Source organism: Aegilops tauschii, chromosome 7, assembly GCF_002575655.3.
Source record: "Aegilops tauschii subsp. strangulata cultivar AL8/78 chromosome 7, Aet v6.0, whole genome shotgun sequence".
NCBI classification, from domain to species: Eukaryota; Viridiplantae; Streptophyta; class Magnoliopsida; order Poales; family Poaceae; genus Aegilops; species Aegilops tauschii.
In genome coordinates this window covers 236,290,491-236,314,528 of record NC_053041.3, presented here as the reverse complement: position 1 = coordinate 236,314,528, position 24,038 = coordinate 236,290,491, and the positions used below count along the sequence as shown (strand labels likewise).

At 42.7% G+C, this 24,038-nt stretch overlaps 1 protein-coding gene and 1 long non-coding RNA gene across 7 annotated transcripts; both read right to left on the bottom strand.

Moving 5' to 3' along the window:
* Window positions 1-5,174: 5,174 nt before the first annotated feature.
* Window positions 5,175-6,076, bottom strand: LOC141026350 (uncharacterized). Its single transcript, XR_012188317.1, has 2 exons — window positions 5,560-6,076; window positions 5,175-5,392 (listed from the first exon to the last, which is right to left on the bottom strand). It is a non-coding gene; the product is annotated as an uncharacterized lncRNA (long non-coding RNA).
* Window positions 6,077-7,251: 1,175 nt separating this feature from the next.
* Window positions 7,252-22,988, bottom strand: LOC109742500 (calcium-transporting ATPase 5, plasma membrane-type). Of its 6 annotated transcripts, none has more exons than XM_020301592.4 (35): window positions 22,756-22,988; window positions 22,418-22,672; window positions 21,609-21,725; window positions 21,484-21,522; window positions 20,837-20,952; window positions 20,621-20,752; window positions 17,022-17,111; window positions 16,816-16,885; window positions 16,646-16,716; window positions 16,466-16,549; window positions 16,306-16,383; window positions 16,124-16,195; window positions 15,868-15,951; window positions 15,711-15,793; window positions 15,539-15,647; window positions 15,396-15,451; window positions 15,281-15,323; window positions 15,122-15,205; window positions 14,741-14,878; window positions 13,592-13,657; window positions 13,413-13,508; window positions 12,634-12,744; window positions 12,399-12,563; window positions 11,889-11,948; window positions 11,268-11,432; window positions 10,922-11,038; window positions 10,722-10,820; window positions 10,121-10,258; window positions 9,854-9,954; window positions 9,699-9,744; window positions 9,473-9,607; window positions 8,361-8,468; window positions 8,183-8,274; window positions 7,802-7,893; window positions 7,252-7,715 (listed from the first exon to the last, which is right to left on the bottom strand). In XM_020301592.4, exons 5-35 carry the CDS (start codon window positions 20,897-20,899, stop codon window positions 7,690-7,692), a joined length of 2,874 nt encoding a protein of 957 aa, XP_020157181.1. In that variant the 5' UTR covers window positions 20,900-20,952; window positions 21,484-21,522; window positions 21,609-21,725; window positions 22,418-22,672; window positions 22,756-22,988; the 3' UTR covers window positions 7,252-7,689. The 6 variants fall into 6 exon arrangements, with proteins under 6 accessions (XP_020157181.1, XP_073358847.1, XP_020157179.1 ...); XM_073502746.1 differs by having other exon boundaries at window positions 9,699-9,740; window positions 9,850-9,954; window positions 21,484-21,526; window positions 22,756-22,975; XM_020301590.4 differs by having other exon boundaries at window positions 21,484-21,526; window positions 22,756-22,975.
* Window positions 22,989-24,038: the final 1,050 nt, after the last annotated feature.

Sequence of the window (24,038 nt, the reverse complement as noted above, 5' to 3'; positions counted from 1 at the left end):
TGTTTTAGTTCCTTATACCATGAGATTACCGTAGTCACTTATTACCGTACGATGAGCTTTGGGATTTCTCAAACGTCACCTGTAACACGGTGATCATAACGACAACTTACAGGTTCATTGGAAAGTTTGATAAGGGACACGATAGCTCGAGAGTGGAATTTGCTCCCCCAATGATGGAGAGATATTCTTAGGGCCCTCTCGGTGTGACGGCATCCATCATCATGCGGTCAGACACAGGTGACAATGTCATGGGGATGCCGGAACATGTCAACGACAAAGAAGAACAAAACCGGTAACGAGGAGACCAGTATATTGAGCATGTGTATGACTCAAGAGGATACCCGATATATCTCTCCTCGGGTTTTGTGAAGTATCACGAAGCAAATGGAACATCACATGATAACCAAAGATTCACTTGAATGTTATTCGTGTAACCATAGGGATCGATATGGACGTCCACGGTTCCGCTATCGGTCATTGAATGAAGGGGTTTCGTTCATGTCTATGGTTTACCAAACCTACAGGGTCACAAGATTAAGGTAATAATGATCTGCTGAGTGTTAGTAGGACGATAGTATCGAGGATTTATTTGTGTAATAGTTTCGTTAACATTTGAAATAGTTCCGAGAGGAACCAGAAGCGTTTCGAGGTTACCCAAAGGGTTTCAGAGTTTATTGGGCAATACCGGGTATTCCCGATAAATAATATATAGGTGGAAAATGTTTCCGGTGATGTTAAATTAATAATAAAAGGCTCTAGTAATTGTTAGGAGGCTTTTATATTTAATTGAATATCAATGGGCCTTAAAAGGCCGAGTGGTGGAAGGCGTATTGGGCCACCATGGCCCAATAATGGAAGGCGCCCCTCCCCCCTTTCCTTGGAGGGGAGGCTGAATTGGAGGTGGGGAGGTTTCCCCTCCCCCTATGTCTAGCACACCAAGGAGGGATTCCTTCTCTCCTTGGTGGTAGCCCTCTTCCCCTCCAACCTATATATACTTGAGCTATTGGCACCTTTTGGACACACAAGTTTTGGAGCCTCCTCTAGTTCTCTAGTCTACTTCTAATTGAGATAATCAGAGCTAGTTCTAATTCCTCTAATCCTCATAATTAGAAGCCCTGTGTGGCTCTAATCTCCTCCTCTAATTATCCGGTGGCGATTAGTTCTAGACAATGAAGTGTTGCCGGATCATGAACCGTACGCTTGCAAAACTGTAGAGAGGTTGTGCTTTCGGTCTTCAGTTTGAGGGACCATTCGTGGGCGGTTCACGGGATCGTTCATCTATGGTTCAAGGGACTTCAAGTACGATCTACACCGACTCATCTACTTCCTCTGCTACTCGGAGTCGGTAACGATCATGATCCGAACCTCTTCTACATCTTCATATTGTTCCTAGGTGATTGTAGGGAAATTTTTTTGTTTTCTACTACATTTCCCAACATTGATACCCACTGTGCATGAGTGAGGACCATGTACACAGGAAAGTCTAGTGTTGGTCTATGGGGCCAGTCTAGATCCCAAATGCACGCCAGGAACTTGTGGGTGAATCAATGGGTTTGGCTAGGGCGTTACGCCGCCCTTCACTTATATAAAGTGCATACCCCTATGTGTTCCTATAATGTATGCATGCACTCATACAAAAGCGAGAAGGGGTTGCATGGAAATCACTAATGCGATACAGCTAATAACTACTCAAACATAGAGTTAAAGGTGCAATTAATGAGGACCCTAAATCTTAAAGTTATAATTTGTCGATACCTTAACAATTTCCAATTGCTAGGTGGGTTTCCCTTTGGGAGTTCAATCATATGTACATGACAGTCAATGGTTTTGAAAAAAAGTAAGCTTAGGATCCACCGTAGTATAAACACGAGCTTCACTTATGGAGGAAAACACAAATTCCACCTTAGATAATGCCTTGTCTACCCCCGCTGTGAGACTACCTTAAGAGAACCTTCGAGGGAAATCACATAGGAAAACTATTAAGATGCATGTTTTGTGTTCCTTTTAGACTTTGCGCACAGTCTATAATACGCACAACCACTTTGTCATGAAATATTCAATTGTCGCCTAAATTTAATTGGCTTTCTTGCATGAGAACAACTTACACATATAAAATTAACTCTTAGTAAAGTACTACCTCTGTTCACTAATATAAGACATTTTGGCAGTTCAAATTGAAGTGCCAAAACGTCTTATATTTAGGAACATAGGGTGTAGATATTAAAAGTGCATAGAATGTTTTGTAACTGACATACATCACTTGAGAGGATAAGTTGCCTACCTTTCTCCTTAAGGGTTCGACACTCACTACTTCCACATCCATAATTGGAAAGTATTACAATTATCCCTTGCATTTTGGAATAATCAATCAACCATTACTCAACTCATGGCCTCACAATGACCATATCTTGAAGCTTGCCTTAAATTCTTCTCTATAATTCATTCTATCAAGGTCTTGATCCTTCACTGCTCCACCATAAACCCAATCATGACTATCATGAGTTCCTCTAATTAAGTCCATCTTGGCCATTATTTGCACTTCATATGAACTTAATCTTGGTCATATTTGGTTTACTCATTGATCCCATTCTTCATGCCTCAAAGTTCTCTTCACTTGCTTCTTCTATATCATAAGTATTCTTGATCATAATAGCCAAATCTTGTATGCCTAGACTACCTAGATTTATGGGAGTACATAACATCCCCCGTTTAGCCAGTCGAGTGCCTACTTTATAGCATAATCAAGGTAGTCTAGGCATACAATATATGGATGCTCAAAATATATGTCTGATTAGAAAATAGTTGTTTAATTATATACAAAGGACAATTTATGGACAGTCATTTCTCCAAATTATTACTTGGAAAGAAAACCAATTTCGTTCGTAAAAGCCCTTCCTTTATGTGAAGGATCTAATGCGAGTACAGGAATCTTTCTTCTAGCTTGGCTTATTTTGGAACCAAAGATGGTGAAGCCGTGAGACTCTAGGGTACAAGCGACTAGTGGACATACAGTTGTGCAATATGTAGGCTATTTGACATCATCTGAGAGAAACACATTGTGGTTGCTTCCATCACCTATGTGGCCTCGCTTATTTGTTGTGTCATGGCCACTGGGTGAATAAGTACTTGTGTTCGCCTATTTTGGTTAGGGCTACAACGATTTTTGCTCCATTTGGTTACATTAGAATGGTATGGTTTTTGGTGGACACAAAAGATCCAATCATGCGTGCAGGTGTTGTTCTCATGTACCACTTGGTTCTGGTTATGGTCTTATGGACTTTATTACGGCCATCCCAACACAAGGATTGGAAGGTTGACATAGCTTGGTGCAAGAGTCTCGAATTGCTTGTGAGGGAATTTATATTTCAGTTTGGTTAGTGTGCATAATAGGCATGGCTTGTCCCATTTTTTGTAAGGTTACTGATTTATTGATTTGTAGTGAGGTATTCAATAATATCTAGTATACCTCATCGATGCAGGGGCGGCTGGTGGTAATGGAAGCTTTCCTTTTAATCAAAATCAGTTTCCATCCCTCAGACATCAGGATGCTCAAGTTTCGTCCCGGAGACTGCTTGCACCACATCTGTGCATGTATTAAGTAAGATGGAGAAGTCCTTGCAACACGAATATAGCCCCAGAGAATAGAGGAGATTAAACACATGCAAATGAGGATACCACCCCCTGCATAATGGGTGTAGTGTGGAAGGTCCTTGGCACATTTCCATATATTTTTATGTAAGTGCATCATATCTGGTATGTCAACTTAGTCCACTTCCTCCTAATCTTCAAAGACGTTTTGTTCTACTGTAAGTGCATCTCCAACACATGATGTAAAATAGGGCACTCAAAAATAGTTTTAGGACATAAAATAAATTTTTGTTGTAGTAGATGATGTAAAATAGGGCAACCCAACTTTTTCCCCGCAATTACATACATATTCAAACAAACAAAAAAACAAACTCATCTCAAATGAATCCAAAACCATTATAACACAAGTAGTACTTAATTATTACATAGTCCATCAATCCACAACATTAAATTCAACACAAATTGTTCATCAAACATAACACAAATTGTTCATCATCACACATACATGAAACATGGATATGAAACTAGTGGGCTTGTTGCCCATGCCATACCCACCACTTCTCCATGAAACCTTTTTGAAGATATTTGTGCTTATCGGAATCTCGGATATTATGTTACACTCAGTGTCGGATTCGGTCTTCCCTTCTACACGGCCACATCAGTTATCCCATGAGTCTATAGGAGGTGCAATCCAAATCTTTCCCACCCTCATTCTCAATGATCATGTTGTGCAAGATCACGCTGGCTGTGATGATGTACCAAAGGATCTCTGATCCCAAAACCTACCTAGCCAGTCCTCCCACAATTGCAAATTGGAATTGCAAAATCCCAAAAGGCCCCGTTCGCATCTTTTCTAGCAACCGCTTGAGCATTATGGAAGTAAAGTTCTTTCTTACCTTGGGGCTTGAAATTGGCTTCCAAAGGTAGCCCACTTCAGATATATCTCATCCGCAAGATGGTAGCCCATGTTGTATGTGCGGCCATTTGCTTGAAACTCCACCAATGGTGATTCATCATTGGCTAATTTTGCAAAGAGTGGTGACCGCCAGAGCACATTGATGTCATTGCAAGATTCGGGGGATGCAGTTCTTCAACCTCCAGTGCATGCAATCAATTGATCCAAGCTTGGAAACCCACGTGTTTTGTTCATCTCCAAAATTCTCCGAGTGTCCTGAGCATTCGATGCTCTCAAATACTCTGCTCAAACACTTCAACCACCGCCTTTGCAAATTTCTTGACGCACAAGATTGAAGTGCTCTTTCCCATTGTCAAGTTATTATCAATGAAATCGGCCAAAACACCATATGCCATCATGCGCAATGTGGCATTCACCTTCTCGATAGTGTTATGGCCAAGATCTCCGATGCAATTCCTCCCCTGCTCAAAGAACTGATCATATTGCTTCACACAATTAGCATTGTGAAGGAACAAATCCCAAGACAACATGTGCTTGCGTCGGAAGTATCGCTCTGGATACACCACATTTGGAACAAAATTGTTGAGCATCAATCTATTGTGCCCATCTTGCCTAATCCTACGAATCACCTCAGAGCCGAAAATGAAACCACCATGCTTCAGCCTCTTACTTTCTTGTGCATCATCAAAACTAAAGCAATGTCCTCCTCTTCGTTCATGTCATATTCCTCTTCGGACGAGTAATATCCCACAGAGGGGGTACAAATGAACTAATCTATAATACAACAATTTCCATTACAATATACTCCTTTGTGCATAAGAAGTGGAAAATGTTACCTTCTAGGCAATTCCTTGAATACCTGGGTGTGTTTGGTTGCTCGTGGCGCACCTGCATAGCATTATGGATGCAATTTTCAGCTTGTTTGGTAAACCGCATGGCCATCTGGGCATGGCCCAACTGATGCAAAAAGTACCCTCTCAGCCAGGCTGAGAGCTACGCCAGATTCGATCGTTCCTTGGATGCATGCACGAGCTGCGCAAAAAGCCTGCACCCACCTCTGCATCACGCGTGCAGCTTCACGCGAGGGGTCGCGATGCCCATAGCCATAACTCCTGCATTTGCTTTCGCCCATCGCTCCTCCTCCCATCTCCTCCGCTTGGCCTCAGATTCGCCGCCGCTGCCTCCTCCTCGCGGCCGCCGCCTCCTGCTCCTCCTTGCCGCCGCCGTCCCCTTTTGTTGGCTGCCCTCGACGGGAGATAACACACGGGAAGGAGCAGAGCTCGATCCGGCGGAGGATTATGAATCCTTGCCCGGGTCACCGGACCAGCGCGGTTGAGGCCGAGCTGGGCACGCTCGAGGTCGAGCGCCGGCGAGTTGATCCGCAACGACCGGAGGCTCGTCGCGTCTTGATCCCGAGACGGTGGGGAACACTGGTCTGACGGGGAGAAGCGCCCTACATCTGGATCTCGTGGCGGCGGTGGTAGCAAGATCAAGGATTTCCGATCTGTTGTTTCCATTGTAGTTACATTGGAGTCACACGCAGGCCTTGAGCATGTCCTGATGGAGCAGACACTGAAGAGAAGAGGAGACAAAGAAAAAAGAAAGCATCTCAATGATTAATTTGCAGACGAGACAAGAGAGAATCGCAAGATTATGTCCTGTACTCTGATGGATAGAGTGTGGTTGCTAGTTCTCTTGTTTTATGTACATTAATCTCTCCTAATCAAATCACTTGATATATGAACGAATTAAGTGCAACCTACCTGCCTGCATGAGAATCAATCTAGTGTGAATTTTGAGTTCAAGAAGGATCTGCCTGCCTTGCGAGGATTTATATATATGTAACACAGAAACATAGTTCTGCCAGCTGTTCTTCTGAAACTGTTATTTTTCTGAAGTTCTGAAATTGTTCTGAAGATGTTTTGACATGCTTCTCTTCTTTGATGCAAACAGTATAACCAGTTTACCAAACAATATCTCACTCAGCCCATAACACCTCATACAACCTACCAAACACATATCTCAGCTTGGCCAGTCCCACAACACACAAGCAACCAAACACACATCTCAGTTTACCATTGCATGAGCCCAGCCAGGCCATAGTCAGCCAGCATGCTAGATGCGATGCAGCCAAATGTGACCCGGGCAACCAAATACGCCCCAGTGTACAAGGAGGAGTAATCCGGCTGGCAGCTCATGGGAGTTGAGGTGATCGCCGTGCCGGGTAGAAATGGCTTGGGAGGATTATTTCACACCACGGAGGTCGGGATTGCGCCAAAAATGGTGATGTGCCATTGACGCCATCCGAAGTAGCGGCGACTCGGCTTTGTCATCCACAAAGGGGCGGCGACGGCTGGCCGAAATAGCCTCGAATCAACGCCGAAGGCGTACTGCGAACTGACAACGGTGGCATTGGCGGAAAAGATCAAGCCAGCAGCGGTCGAGGGGATAGGCAGGGCACTACGAGATGAAGTTTCATCATGTCAGTTGGCACCGGCTGGGAAATTGTTTTACGGCAACAGCCCGACTGCTACAAATTTGCAGCACTTGGGGGCAAAATTTAGGGCTGCCCAAAAAAATTGCAGTACAAGATAAAGATAGCGCAGGAGCTTCATATTTTGGTCCAAGTGCCCTAAAAACAGTTTTTTCTTTTGGCAGCTGCCCTATTATGAATCATCTGTTCAAGATGATCTAAGTCGGAAACAGCCTCCTCATCTGAGCATTTGAAGATAGAACTGCAGTGTAAATTTACCAGGCTAATTCTTTCTTATTGCTTGCTAGTTTACTCAACCTGAACAAAATGAAGGTCTGACACCCCCAAGGCACCTAGGACTGTACTAAGCCTACGATGTGTGTCCTAGCTACCACAACTTATTTGCATAAAAAATGTCACCTTCCCGTAGTCAACGAACATTCACAAAACAGTCACTTCCGTGGCAATGCTACTGATTGTCTTCCCAGGTAGGATTTTCATTTATATTAACCTGCATCACGATGAAGCCCCATGACCATAATGGTTAACAGCAACGGTTGCACTTGACCTGTCCCTGCATGGAAAGCTTCTAGTTCACTGCATCTCCTTGTAGTAGAGATAATCCGCAGCTCTGTTCCACTGGGAGAGGCGGTACGGGTTCCTGTTCTTCGGCTGACCCGTGTCTATTTACACTAGGTGATCTGCAGCCTTTTTAGCCCTGCCTGCCTTCCTCTTCGTCTGCGTTACAGTACGTGTTAATGGTAAGCTTGTTAGATCAACGTTGATGCAGAATATTATCCAGTAACTATAGAGCGGAGACTTACCTCGGCGTGATGATTTCCAACAAGGCTTGAAATAGGCCTGGAGAGGTCTTACAGGAACTGGAATGAATTTCCCTAGATAAGCCAAAGGCCAGCTGGAACATCAGAGAGAAAAGGGAGGTCAAAACTTCACAAAATGTCCATGATGAGATTACAGTCGAAAAGTCCATGATAAATAAAAACAAAAAACAGATGTTAGAACACCCTGGGAATATCTAGAGTGCAAGTTAATATGAACCTTAACCTAGTCACACAGAAAATGGGGGACAAACGGCATCTGGATTCGTAAAATAACTGTATGACACATTGATTACATAACCTTAAAACGATGGATAGTATACTAATTGCAAACCTTGCATAAATGATAAATTTTGATGTGTGTACCTTACGACGCCAATGGCAACTGAAACTAACCATAGACTCCAGTTAAGTCTCACAATTTTAAAGAACTTTCCCAGGAATTCAACTATTAGTATCTGGCAAAGGAGAGAGCAACTTTATCAGCACTTCATGGACAAGAATGATAGGACATTCAGTGCAACAACCATGCATGTCCTGCTACCTGAAACACGGTAGTTACACAAACTATTCCCATGAAGAGGTGATTCTTTGTTACTCCTTTGAAGACATTCCTTTCCTCAGGCTTACGCGCATTGAACTCGTTGAAGATCTGGTATAAAACGCAAATGAAGTTTAAGAGATCTTTGTTCAGAGCTACATAAAGCTAATATTAGTAAGTACAGTGTGAGGCAATTTCTTGATTGTTTTTTTTTTGGTAATGATAAGTTTACATAGATCATAATACACTTGGGTGGTTTACCTCAAACTGGGACCACCACTGCATTTGACAAGATCGCACTTGTTGATTCCCAAACTGGGACCAAGCTAATAATAGTGTCTAAGTAGTATGTATGGCCAAGGACTGCTTATAGGCTGAGTCCCAATCAACTATCAGGACTGACAAACTAACGATACATTTGCGGCCTACACAATGTTTCATAGGACACTAGCACTTTTTGATAATTAATCAATGATATTTCAGCATTTACCCGAGCAATGTTCTGGGCATCCTGCTTTCTCCGGTTTCAGGAGAGAAACATACATAACTAGGCAACTACCGGTGGTACTTAACTAGGGCTAACTTAAATTGTACATGTACTGAAACCTTAAGACCAAGCAACTGAAGTGGCTGGTTTAAGAAAAAACACACGGTAATTGACAATAAGGACATATGCCCCTTTTCACATCATGAAGACTTTTTGAACAACTGGAGGAATTTTATTTCATAAGACCTCGGACCCTTGACACAAGCCCTAGAATAGCATACGCTCTCGCAGTCACAACTCAGAGTTACACCATGGAGCATAAGTAGCAATGCTTTTGTTACCATGTTAGGTCAGATACAGGCTAGCCAGTCACTATTCATGGTGTCAGTTCCACAGCAAGTCTAATATTTACAGAATGCAATTTACACTGATATATCCTATTATAAGGAGTAACTTAAGTTTACATGGTAGGTCAGTTTATTTAAGATGACAACCACTGCCACTATGCTACCCTTAACATGAACATTTATTAGATAAATCAAATACCAATATTAGTCTATCTAAAGAGCACCATAGAATTTAAGTAACACCCTGTTACAGTTGTAGAATCAGAAAATATCCAACCAACCTGGCAAAATACAAATGTATTGAAGATAAATGTGTTCTTCATTTTCTCGGCGTTATCTGGACTTTCATTCTGCAGCCGTAGAATCTTTTTTCCAGAGAAATTAAAGATAAGAAGGATTGCTATTTGGTAAATGGCCTGCAAAAATTCCATGTAAATCAGAACAACAGAAGAATATGAAACAACAATTGTATGCTATAAGAATACAAATGAGTCACGCAAATTCAACCTGGACAAACAAGTTTCTCCACATAATATTGGTCACAAGTGGCTCCCTGAAGTAGAAAACAGGGAGAAATATTGTAAATTATGTAGAAAACAGTTCAACTCATTTCATGAAACATATAATGCGATACTCTAGACAGGTAGGGTGATATTACATGCCTTCGACCAACAGGCTGTCTCTTCATAAGGTTGTCTGTTGGTGGTTCAGTTGCTAAAGCAAGAGCTCCCAGTGTATCCATGATAAGGTTCACCCAGAGAAGCTGCAAATTAGGAACATTGTGCATGAGAGCCAACCTTGGCATACAAGTGTTTGTACTTGCAATTAAGATTTCGGCACATCTTTCATGCACAACATAAGTGGCAATGGCAGTAATGAAAATATTAAAGATTGAAAAATAGTTGGAAGAGAAAAGGAGAGGTCCCAACCTCAACAGCATTTAGAGGCACGTCACCAGATGACACAGCTGCAATAACATTAATCACAAGTGCGGCAACGTTAACAGTAAGCTGGAACTGGATGAATTTCTGAATATTTGCATAGACAGAGCGTCCCCAGCGAACAACCTAAAAAAGAAAGAGAGATAAGAGGTGTAAGTGCACAAAATCACAAGAAGGTTGAGCGACCAGAATTTGTGCCTAAGCACAATCTACAAAGGATTTTGCATATACACTATGTTAAAGTCTTAACATGCCATAGCTATTCAGCAGCATAAGGCAGCATATCAGAACATGTACGGGCTTATATGTGCTTCTCCATGAACTGTACTCTCTACACACTATCAACCAATAGCATTTTTTTCTCTTTTGGCAATGAAGCTGATAGCAATTAGCACAAAACATGATATCACTCACAGGTTACTTTGATGGTATATTGCCGTCAAAGCACCATGCAAGTTTGTTACAGAAGAAAAAGTCCATCATGATGTCCCTTCGGGGACATCCCACAAAAAAACTCCATCATGATTGCTGAGAACAGTTATCCTTCATAACAAAGATCTCTTCCAAAAAAAACGTAGAAAACACTAACCTTCACAACAGATGTGAAGTCATCATCCAAGATTATAATGTCAGAGCTTTCTTTAGCAACTTCTGTCCCTGACATGCCCATTGCAAGACCTATATCAGCCTATACAACAGATCAAGCATTAGATATAAGAATAAATCAGAAGCTTCTGCAATATCAAGATAAATGGCCACTAATAGCTTATCATGAGTTACACATGACACCTCATGCAATGCAGGGGCATCATTTGTGCCATCACCAGTGACAGCCACAACATGGCCTTTCCTTTTCAAAGCTTGGACAAGCAAAAGTTTGTCATTTGGAGATGATCTTCCCATGACCTGAAATTCAAAGTTAATTAGTTGTAGAACAATCAGAAGAATGTCAGAAACTTCAAAGAAAATGACTTCCTGGGAAGGATAGAAAAACTAGAAGTTATACAAAAGAATTCACGACTTCAAATGACTTCAAGTAAGTCATAAGCATCATTGTGTTTAGTACAGATAAAGTTTATTACTTCAACACAGTATAACATATATACACAAGGGACTTAAGAATGGAGAGAGTTACAGTTATCTTGTCAGCAATCTCTCCTCTTGCAATTTCAGACATCTCGCGGAACGCTTTTCCCTCTATTACAAATGGCTCTGAAATAACACCATTTGCATCTAGTATTCCGCACTCCAACGCTATTGCCTTGGCTGTTTCAATATTATCTCCTGTGACCATGCGCACCTACATGTACAAATGTAACAAATATTAAAAGCCAACAAAAGAAGCAGTGACATTCAAAATTGGGAAATGACGAAAAAAAACCATTTTAAGGAAAACAAAAACTTTAAGAAACTAACATGTTTACAATTGAGAAACTAACCAACAAGGTCAAAGTTTACAAAGAGTCATGTTTTATGAACAGGACACAAACAATTGAACGCCCCAAAATACAAAATAAATTATATGAATAGCATCATGGCATAGGAAGTAAAGAAACTGAAAATGGCTAGAAACCTTGCCCAGCTACAAACATGACGAGCCAATCCTGTGAGAAGTAAAAGACTAGACCTAATTGAGAACATGAGAAATACCATGGAGGATTTAGCCTCACAGTTCATTCCGTCGATGACTAATGTAGATTAGAGGTGAAACATTTCCAATGAGAACAAGAAAAATAAGAACACAAGTAGGATATACCTTTACACCAGCATTTTTGCATAATTGTACAGCACTCCTCACTCCTGGGCGACATGGATCCTACAGGCGAAGAAACTCTTTATAGCAGTAGTAATAGATGGATGTTGTCATCAACTAATGCAGTATGACTAACCAGAAAAAATTATGCTTGCAAATTATGATGCCTCATATAAATACAAAAGGGATGAATCATTTAGAGATAAGTATGATGCATACTGGTATATTTCATGTTTTAGCAAAAGCCAGAAAGCATGGATAGGTTGTGAAAATCAGAAGACGATGAATCAGATCAGCCATATACTATCCGTCTATCTGAGCACACATATAGCTGCAAGCTGATGCATCAGTGAAACATATGTTCCCAGCACAGGCACTATAGAGCATGGAATAGGACACTATACACAGGGCTATCCTTTGGGTATCGGAAGCAACCCTAGTTATTTGTGTCAAACTCAAAATTAAGAGATACAATCAATCTGAAAGTGAATCTACCGAACAATAAGGACCAACCTTTATGCCCACAATACCAAGAAGAGTCAGATCCTCCTCAGGTAACTTCCAATCAGCTATGTCTTCCTTCGGAATTTTTTCAATATCACATTGACAATATGCAAAAGCAACACATCGTAGTGAACTCTTTGCCATGTCTTCAATTGATTTCTTGTACTCATTACGCTGCAAACATTTCAACATTGTAAGAGTGTATAAGAAATTGAGCAGGTGGCAAATTATGCATGGCAGTTACCTTCTGTGCACCCATTGGCTGAACTGAACCATCCAGAGAAAGCCAACTTTTGCAAGATGATAGCACTAACTCAGCTGCACCTTTCCAATGGATGTGGACCCCGGTATCTGACTGCAATCAGTAACCAAACATCCTTGAGGTAACATGAACAAAAACTGGGATACGAAACAATAGAAAACAGGAGTTTTATCAAAACAACGTACACACTGCGTAATTCATATCATAGATCTGTGCATACTAAAAGACATAAGGTCCAAGGAACACTCTCCTGATGCTATAATCAGAACAAATGCTCAATGGCATCCAATGCTCATATCCAGATCTACTTGCCAATAACAGTCATCTGTGCCCTCAAAGTAACTGGCCATCACGGAAGGGAACTCTCAAAACCCTTCTGGTTCGTATAATATTAAACTTAAACAAGATTGAGAAACTGTTTGCCACTGGTAGATAACCCTATTTGAGCACTTCAAGTGAGAAATTTGGCTGGTCCTTTAAGCAAAGCCCGCGAGATATCCAGCAGGAAAACAATATCAGCCTACCAGGAACCAAATAGTCCTGAAGCTGTTAAAATTGATAGCGTCAACTCTCACAACTCACAAGCACTGATAACCAAAACATCTATTACCAACTACATGTGGTAAATTAGAAGGGATTGGGATAATGAAGCACCCAAATATAAATAAGCCTGAAAAGTGGTTTAATTCTTCATGGATACACTCATCTAATTCACAAATTTAGATACACCAATGGTTCTAGATACATATGTGCCTTACTACCTGCACTGCAACACCACCTCGCTTCTTCTCTGAATTAAATGGAAATACATGAAGAACTGAAGACTTTGACCGAACATCATTGAAATCCATCCCTATCTGTGCAAGGTGCAACTGTGTTAGGCCAAGTCAACAAAAGGAGCTTAAAGGAGACACTCTGTATGAAGCAAAATTAGTCGTACCTTAAGGCCCCAAGAAAGAATGGCTTTTTCAGTTGGTGAACCTGTAACATCAGCTGCTCCCCCATCCTATAAATTGAAAAAAAAACAGATGAAATTTTGTGGAAGCAACTGATATATGTAGATGACAGTTAGCATAGCATTCTCCCTAGACTGCCTCCAAGCATCTGCCCAGTTCTGATTTCTGTCTGGTTATTGGCAGGAAATAATAAAATTGGGGTAATTTTATGAGATCATATCTTAAACTTAGACAGTGCCTTTACAGGTAACCAGCTTGTTACCACCCAGTTTCCACACTGCTAAGAGCCTCAAGTGAGCATAATTTTCATGGATTTGGTGGAGCTGACAAAGTGTTGACAGCTGATACATTATTCTGGACTCCACTAGATCTCATTTGAAATGTGATTCAATCTCCGGTTGCTACTTTCAGAAAGTAGTTCGTTATCTCCTGCCTGATGCTTTCCTAGTTTATCAACATGCACAAGAAAGTGAATAGGAGTACTGCAGAGAAACCAGAGAACGTGCATGTTTCTAGCTGTAAGTGGAGGCTAGTTGCTTAGTGTCCACTGTTGACCACTTATATCTCGAACATAGCAGGACCAGTGCAGTTCACTTACTCCCAGGCGATTAGTACAGAAGAGAACACTAAGCTGAACTCCTATAATAAAAGTAAAAAATCCTGAAAAAACAATAAAAATAAAGATCGGATGGTGAAAACTGGGCTATTACCGTCTCCAATGTTCCTCAAATAGCATTATGGACCACCATGTTTTACATAAAAGTAAAATAACAAATCTTTACAAAGTGGCTGTAACCAGTCATAACTTAATCATTGTTTATAAAGCATCCCGCTTCAGACGCTTAAGCGACAAGGCGCCCTGGCAGCACCTTAGATATTTGCCCGCTTTAGGCGCTTAAGCGTTAGAGCGGGTGGTGCTCGCTTTAGGTCGCTCTACCGCCTTATAAACCATGAACTTAATCAAAATTACTGATCTTTTCAATTAAATCTAGGCTAGCTGGATTATACATTACAGATTGGCGACCTGTATGTTATTGCTTTTCTGGACAATGGATAATGCATGTACCTCTAATAAATAGATAATTCAGGTACCTCTAATATTATTAAAGAAGGAAGAAATAAAGTTGATATACCTCTGGCAAAAATACAGTTCCTGTAGTGTTTTGTGCAATTCCTTCAATAAGCAGTGCCGCTGAACTACTTGAGATTGCCCTAACATCATCACAAGGATCCAACCTTGTCCCGATAAAGTGTGCCTCCACAACTGTCATCTACATAATCAATAATATAAGGATTACAAAACAAACCACGATGACCCAAAGATCCTGGCATCAAATTGGTGCTGTTTTTTGTGTTAATTTTGGTTGTGCCATGCTGACAGGTATGTTCCAAGACTTAAAGTAAATCAAAAGAATTATCCTCTTGTCAGGGCAGCGTATCGGGACTTGGAATAGCATCATGACAGATCTTCAAATGGTGTTTAATGGCACAAGCACCGGATTGATTTTACAAACCTTATTCAAGGTGAGAGTTCCTGTCTTATCACTACATATAGTAGTCGCTGATCCCATTGTTTCACAAGATGAGAGCCGCCTCACCTAAATAAAGAAAATAAGGATAATAAAGTTTCCTATCATGTGAATGTTTTATACAGAAATAGGATTTTTTTTTACCAGCGCCTTGTCTAGCATCATCTTTCGCATTGAATACGCAAGTCTGAAACCGCAAAATATAGATAGTCATGTGACTGAAATTTACAAGTAATTTGCACAATAAGGAGATCCATACGTCAATGTTACGGCCAGTGGAAGTCCCTCAGGCACAGCAACAACTACGATGGTTACCTATGGATAGTATTACACAAAATCAGGTTACCAAAAGATGAAAATGATTCAAGATATTAGCTGTATACTTGTATTTAAAATACATACGGCGATTGTTAAAATTCTGATTGCACCCATAAATCCTTGTTTGAGACCAGTAGTTCCAGCCCGAAATTGAACAGTCCCATCCGGATTCTTGGTATGTCCAGTAAAATATCTGTAGTTCAGTAAGTGGTTATAAAGAGTATATTTATTCGTGCTGCATTATCATGCAAAATACCTTATCGCAAGCACGCCAAGTACAACACCAGCTACTGACAGACCCACCATGCCAATAAAAGTAGCAACACCATTCAAACGCACCTACTCCATGGTTGAAAGAGTCTCATCAGTATTCATTCATGCAAGAATATAGATGAGCCTGAACAGAAATTAACCTGCAATGGGGTTTCTTCACCATTATCTTCAGAAAGGTTAGCCATCAACTGGCCCCATTCAGTGTTGATACCCACACCTGTTACCTTTGTATTTGATAGGCAAAGTGGATAAATATTATGATATTTAAAGTCTAACCATTAAGAATCGAAATATAGAAAAAGCACAAATGGGAGAGAAAAATGCTATGTGTTGTCACACCGAAAACAGTAAGTTAACCTAACATGTTGCTTAAACACTTAAGATAGTGGTGCTCACCAACATAGAACCATAGCCATCTGCAACCTTGCAACCAGACATCAAGAACGGAGCCTTTTGATCCTTGTGAACCTAAAAAATAATATCACATCATGAAAATCCGAAGAGGTGTGTTTGAGTCTCGGCGCAAAAAAAAGCATGTTTGAATCGCCTCAAGAAAGAAGTTATGCACCGGAACTCACAGTTTTTGATTCCCCAGTCATACTTGATTCGTCAATTGCAAGAGAATGGCCAGATATCAGGATACCATCAGCAGGAACCTAAAATGTGAAGTAATGAATGTAAGCAAATTATTCTAGGGTGAAAAAATAAACAGAGTTGACAAATAATATACCATCTTACTTGGTCACCAATATTCAGGGGAACCACATCACCCACAACAAGGTCAAATATTGAAGTTCGAAATCTTTTACCACCTCTAAGAACCTAATTAAAAGATATGGTAAATCAGGAATGTAAGCAATGAGTGGGAATTCATATCTGGAACTGCACCAAAATATAGTAACACATGATCATACTCACCTCCACTTGTATGTTCTGTTTCTCCTCATTCAGATGTTGAAACTGAAGTGATTGCCTGTAATCACTGGTTGCTAGATAGATGAAAAAGAAACAATTAGATCGCAGCAAGCTAAAGGTGAAGGCAAAAACAAAACAAATATAGTAGGAAATGCGCAAACTCGATCAATTACCGGTGACAAGTATCACAAGAAAAACAGCTAAAAAAATACTCCCCCCCTCATACCATCCTTCCTTGACACCCTAGATAAGAGAAAATAACAAATGCAGTTATAGTAAAGCATGACAATTATTCAAGTTCAAAACTACCATGGCTAAGGAAGATGATATAATGAAAGGATAATTCTAAGGAAACAATTAGTAAAGAGGTAGAAAATACCTCTGTGGCCATGCCCAACGTAAGAGATATGGCAGCAGCTACCATTAGAATGATGAGAGTTAAATCTTTGCATGCATCAAATACAAAACGCTGCAATACCAAAATTTAGTATGGTTAAAATTTGATACCAAATATGTTGAAGCATTGAAATTGATTTGATGTTGTACTGAAAGAAAGACTCATAGGACTATTTCGTAATCAATTTTTCTAATATAGTAATATGCAACATAGAACTCCGCCTATGCTGTCTCAACATAGCCGGTCCCAAGCCTGGGTAAAGGAGGAGGGTTGTGATAGGCTTGGCGAGCCAACGTAAAAACTCAGCCACTTATGGAGACGAAACCCAAAAGATTTTCGTTGGAGCGTAACCCTCTCAGCGACGCACCACATCGGAACCCAGGTGTGGTGTCAAATGGGCAAGGGCCGGGCCGTCACCCCCCTGGTGGCGCGCTACATCGGCGCCCGGATGTAGTGGAAAATGAGCAAGGGTCTTTGCATTTGACTCGACGAGTGCGAAGGGTAAGGAAGCTAGCCAAGCCTAGGAGGATCCGCTTAGGTAGCTGGAACATAGAGTCTCTGACAAGGAAGCTTCGGGAGCTAGTTGATGCAGTGGTGAGGAGAGGTGTTGATATCCTTTGCGTCCAAGAAACCAAATGGAGGGGGCAGGAGGCGAAGGAGGTGGAGGATACCGGCTTCAAGCTGTGGTACACGGGGACGGCTGCAAACAGAAATGGCATAGGCATCTTGATCAATAAGAGCCTTAAGTATGGAGTGGTAGACGTCAAGAGACGTGGGGACCGGATTATCCTGGCCAACCTGGTAGTTCGGGACTTAGTTCTCAATGTTATCAGCGCGTATGCCCCGCAAGTAGGCCACGGCTAGAACACCAAGAGGGAGTTCTGGGAAGGCCTGGAAGACATGGTTAGGAGTGTACCGATTGGCGAGAAGCTCTTCATAGGAGGAGACCTCAATGGCCACGTGGGTACATCTAACACAGGTTTTGAAGCGGTGCATGGGGGCTTTGGCTATGGCATCAGGAATCAAGAAGGAGAGATGTCTTAAGCTTTGCTCTAGCCTACAACATGATTGTAGCTAACACCCTCTTTAGAAAGAGAGAATCACATCTGGTGACTTCTAGTAGTGGCCAACACTCTAGCCTAGATTGTAAGGTGATACCTGGAGAGAGTGTTGTAGCTCAGCATAAGCTGGTGATTGCTGACTTCCGCTTTCGGATTCGTGTCCAGCGGGAAAAGCGTGCCAAAGTCGCTAGAACAAAGTGGTGGAAGCTCAAGGGGGAGGTAGCTCAGGCGTTCAAGGAGAGGGTCATTAAGGAGGGCCCTTGGGAGGAAGGAGGGGGATGCGGCCAATTTGTGGATGAAGATGGCGACTTGCATTCGTAAGGTGGCCTCGGAGGAGTTTGGAGTGTCCAGGGGAAGGAGAAGCGAGGATAAGGATACCTGGTGGTGGAATGATGATGTCCAGAAGGCGATTAAAGAGAAGAAAGATTGTTTCAGACGCCTATACCTGGATAGGAGTGCAGACAACATAGAGAAGTACAAGATGGCAAAGAAGGCCGCAAAGCAAGTTGTCAATGAAGCAAGGGGTCAGGCGTATGAGGACATCTACCAACGGTTAGGCACGAAGGAAGGCGAAAGGGACATCTATAAGATGGCCAAGATCCGAGAGAGGAAGACGAGGGATATTGGCCAAGTCAAATGCATCAAGGACGGAGCAGACCAACTCCTGATGAAGGATGAGGAGATTAAGCATAGATGGCGGGAGTACTTCGACAAGTTGTTCAATGGGGAGAATGAGAGTTCTACCATTGAACTGGACGACTCCTTTGATGAGACCAGCATGCGTTTTGTGCGACGAATCCAGGAGTCTGAGGTCAAGGAGGCTTTAAAAAGGATGAAAGGAGGCAAGGCGATGGGCCCTGATTGTATCCCCAATGAGGTGTGGAAGGGCCTCGGGGACATAGCGATAGTATGGCTAACCAAGCTTTTCAACCTCATTTTTTGGGCAAACAAGATGCTAGAAGAATGGAGACGGAGTATATTAGTACCAATCTTCAAGACCAAGGGGGATGTTCATAGTTGTACTAATTACCGTGGAATTAAGCTGATGAGCCATACAATGAAGCTATGGGAGCGAGTCATTGAGCACCGCTTAAGAAGAATGACAAGCGTGACCAAAAATAAGTTTGGTTTCATGCCTGGGAGGTCGACCATGGAAGCCATTTTCTTGCTACTACAACTTATGGAGAGATACAGGGAGCTAAAGAAGGACTTGTATATGGTGTTCATTGACTTGGAGAAACACAAAGTCCCAGCAAAGTACATCACCCTCATCAAGGACATGTACGATAATGTTGTGACAAGTGTTCGAACAAGTGATGTCAACACTGATGACTTCCCGATTAAGATAGGACTGCATCAAGGGTTAGCTTTGAGCCCTTATCTTTTTGCCTTGGTGATGGATGAGGTCACAAGGGATATACAAGGAGATATCCCATGGTGTATGCTCTTTGCGGATGATGTGGTGCTAGTTGACGATAGTCAGACGGAGGTAAATAGGAAGTTAGATGGAGACAAACCTTCGAATTGGAAGGGTTTAGGCTTAGTAGAACTAAAACCGAGTACATGATGTGTGGTTTTAGTACTACTAGGTGTGAGGAGGAGGAGGTTCGCCTTGATGGGCAGGTGGTGCCTCAGAAGGACACCTTTCGATATTTGGGGTCAGTGCTGCAGGAGGATGGGGGTATTGATGAAGATGTGAACCATCGAATCAAAGCCGGATGGATGAAGTGGTGCCAAGCTTCTGGCATTCTCTGTGACAAGAGAGTGCCACAAAAGCTAAAAGGCAAGTTCTACATGACGGCGGTTCGACCCGCAATGTTGTATGGTGCTGAGTGTTGGCCGACTAAAAGGCGACATGTTCAACAGTTAGGTGTGGCGGAGATGTGTATGTTGAGATGGATGTGTGGCCACACGAGGAAGGCTCGAGTTTGGAATGATGATATACGAGATAGAGTTGGGTAGCACCAATTGAAGAGAAGCTTGTCCAACATCATCTGAGATGGTTTGGGCATATTCAGCGCAGGCCTCCGAAAGCTCCAGTGCATAGCTAACGGCTAAAGCGTGCGGAGAATGTCAAGAGAGGTCGGGGTAGACCAAATTTGACATGGGAGGAGTCCGTTAAGAGAGATATGAAGGATTCGAGTACCACCAAAGAACTAGCTATGGACAGGGGTGCGTGGAAGTTTGCTATCCATGTGCCAAAGCCATGAGTTGGTCGCGAGATCTTATGGGTTTCACCTCTAGCCTACCCCAACGCAACATAGATGCACTTTAAATTTTGCAATAGTAACCTTAGAATTTCGTAAGGAACTTATGCCAAATTACAAATTTTATGTAATTGGAAAGCTTAACCCTGCTCAGACACACAAAAAGCATACACTAAAGAAGGAACGATGAAGAGATATGTAGATAATTAAGAGAACAGATGTCCCATAAGGAAACTGAAATTGCAAGTGGCTAGAAACTTGCAAGATTGACCTTGTGCAATTTACTTACAGAAATAACATACAAAAGCTATACCAGTATGCTTTTTCTTTTCTTGCGTGGATATGTATTTGCTCCGAAAACATCCCTCCTTTGTAACAATTCATCCTCAGTTGGATTAATTCCCCTGTCTAAATTACTCTTTAATAAATCTGACAGCCCCTTAACCTGGAAAGAAGAGTGTCATTACACATAAACGAATAGCAACAGGTGACGAGGTTAAAAAAATATTCTAGCTCAGTGTTAACTTACTCCTCTAATTTCCTGAAGAAGAACACTGTCATGATCTCTGTTTAAAGTTTTAAGCTTTTCCATTTCAATTGGAAAACCTCGAGAGGCCGTTGTAAATTTTATACCAGTATAAGCTTCTGCTCAGATGAGGAATATTGAAAATAGCACAAGAATATAAATTACAATGTATGCAAAATAATCACAGATACAAGATAGACCAATTGCAAGTATAAACTGAAAAGACAGCCCTTCAGAAAAATACAACTGAAAAGGCAACAATAAGACAAGCAAAATGATCAGGGAAAATGTGGAGAATAGGCTGGTAAGATAAATAAAGATAGTGGCAGCATTGTACGAAATAAATGAGCGGGAAATTTTGCTGTAATATTGCACATTTAGAAGTAGTGATCAGTTTACAGAAGGCAAATCAGAGATGAATGACTACAGCTACCAATGAAGTTTGGGAACTATTTTGTTTCATAATGTTTGCATATAACCCCACCATTTGGTACATTGTGGCTAAGAAGCACAGATGCAATCTAAGGATGGAAATGTAGAAAACCAAAGATATTCTACCATTTGGGTCATTGCCATCCATAAACATGGCATAAAAGAAGCACTTTAATGACAACAAACACTAAATAGAGGTTAATGGTATGAATGAGTACCTCTGGGATCATTTTCTCCGGCTTCTTTGAAAAGAAATACTGCCTGGAGAATTCAAAATTAGAATGAACAAAAGAAGACGGACGGAAGAGATATAGGGTGCATAAGCTGCAAAACGACACATTACCCGTATCACTTGTGCATGTGATCGGATTGTTCTTCTAATTATCTCTTTCTCTTCCTCCTTTTTAAGGTCTAGAGTATATCTAAACCGACGTGAAGCATTCAGCACAAGAGCAGCTTGCTGAAAGGAGAGAATAACCATATTTATCAGAACTAAATAATAAGTAAGGCTTATATTTGTCTACCCCGAAGGGTCCTTCACCTGTAGCCACAGCAAACTGTAATGAACCCAACTCACAACTATTATGCAAAACAAGTGCCTGGTTAGCTGTAGTATAAGTGTGATTTTGTAGCTCTAGTACAAGTGTTACTGCTTGCTTCTTTTTGTAATGTCCCCCAATACATGAAGGTACATGAACTACCCAAACCTGTGAATACCACAAAAACCAGTATTGTTTGGATGAATGACAGACCTCTGGTTTCAGTACTTTGCTTGTGTTTTAAGTTTTATTATGAGAAGTTGTCTGCCGCTCTGTGCATGTGCACAGCGGTAAAAAAGGTAGTGTCGCCAAACAGACTCCAATGCCTTGACTTAAGAGGAAACGCGGACAAAAAATGAACGTAATATGTAAATCATCGGGTCAATGACATGTCAGTAAACCTCAGTGCAGTGTATCCACTAGACCAAAAACATTAGTGTTTTGACTATTCCTCTTCTACCCCCTCTTCTTCCTGCACAGAATTAGCACGTCCCGAATCCAGCCAGGACGGAACTAGCCAGAATGGCGATATTTTGGGCATTCTGCGAACCAGCAGAGCCCGGCCTAGATCACAGTCTGACGGGAAAGGACGAGGGGAGGAAGGATCCCGTACCCTCCATCGGAGCAAGCTGTCGTGGGATGCGTTCTTATGGGGTATATCGAAGGCGTCACCGAACTCCTCCTCCTCCTCCTCGCCCTCCGCGCCCGCCGCATCCTCCGGCCTGTCCCGCTCCGGCGAGCGGATCTCCGGCGGCGCCGGCGAGCTCCCGACCGCCATGCCCGACAATCAGACACCAGCCAGCCGCCGCGTCCGCGGCAGCGCTCGCAGGAGAGATAACACCGACGACGACGACGACGACCAGAAACCCTGCAGATACACACACACAGGAGCACTCAGACAACCAAATCACCACGGGATCGATCGAACACCTCAGGGATCACTCGCCTCACCTCCCGCGCCAGCCGTCAAGGCTCTAGAAGGTTCCACGGGCGAGGCCGGCGCAAGTACGTTGCGGCTTCGCCACTGTGGTGCTGGTGCGGAGCTTGGTGATTTGTTTTGTTTTTTCTGTCTCTGCGGCCCGGATTTCGGTCGCGAATGGGGACTCGTTCTCGAGGAGATTGTTCGGGGGAAGCTTCCACGAAGCTGCGGCCGCCCCGCGAGGTCTCTCTCTCGCTGCCACGTGGGCCCGGCCGAAGCCTCAGAGCGGCCGAGCTCGTACCGGCCGGGCGGGGTAACGTGGTGGGAGCCCGGCTGTCAGTGAGAGCCGCGGCTCGGCGCGGGAGGCTCGGATCGGAGGGGGAAGGCGGGGTTTGGCGCGGGCGCGGCGGGGCGTGGGCTGGCCGGTTTGAAATGAGAAGGGGAGGGGTCATTGGGAGCCGTCGGATCGAGCCGATAGACGGCCGGGATGCAGCGTTCCTTCGTGCGTGTCAACAACTTGCTTGACACGTGAGAGTGCGAGAAAGATGTGATGATTTCATGCCTTGCGGTGTGTTCAGTCCGAGGGAAAAGTTAGAGATGATTGTTGCCTCTTGTATCTCCGAGTGGCACAAATTAAGAAACATAATCATTTTTGTATGATTTCGAATCGCCTCTTGATATTTTTGTATCGCTTCTTGAGATGGTTCTGAGTTCAAAACAGATATGAAATCAAAGAGACGACATAATGACTTTCCAATGTAGGAGTAGGTGGCATGTTCTTCCTTTTCTTTCTTTTTTATAAGGGTTCTTCTTCCTTATTCCTTAAGCTCCATGCATAGTCGCCACACTACTAGTTGGCCACTAGGCGCTCACAAACGAAACATGCCGCGGGATACGATGGATCTGTGGTCAAGTGGCCGGCGTGGGTCACGGGCAGCTTGTCACCTTCCAACAGGAGAGTTGGCCGGCGGGAATGTGGAATTTGTTACCCTTTCCCCGATAGATTCGTTGCCAGTCAACAATAGAGACCGGGGCCACCGGGGCCTGGCAAGTACAGAGGGTCGGACACTGACGCGACGGCCGTACTGTATGTGTATTTTCCTCAGAAAAGAATTCATACGCCCAAGTCCACATCGCTCGTTTTCTGTTGCATACGACGCAGTCCACGTCGCTTTGTTACCCACTACGCTCCCAAAATCTCGGGCCTACGCTAAGAAAACACTCTTTGGTACCTCAGAATCCCTGACGATGAGCCGGCCAGTGTTACTAGCTCGTAGCGTCAGCGGCCGTCGATCTTGCACGTCGACGACTGCGG

What these genes read in the sequence shown, in the direction of transcription:
- LOC109742500 (XM_073502746.1), bottom strand. Translation starts at nt 22,582, where the DNA reads ATGGCGGTCGGGAGCTCGCCGGCGCCGCCGGAGATCCGCTCGCCGGAG. An exon ending in TTCTTTCTTGGGGCCTTAAG is followed by an intron (nt 13,509 to 13,591) that starts GTACGACTAATT and finishes CACCTTGCACAG; the next exon opens with ATAGGGATGGATTTCAATGA. An exon ending in ACTTCACATCTGTTGTGAAG is followed by an intron (nt 10,259 to 10,721) that starts GTTAGTGTTTTC and finishes TTTCTTTTTTAG; the next exon opens with GTTGTTCGCTGGGGACGCTC.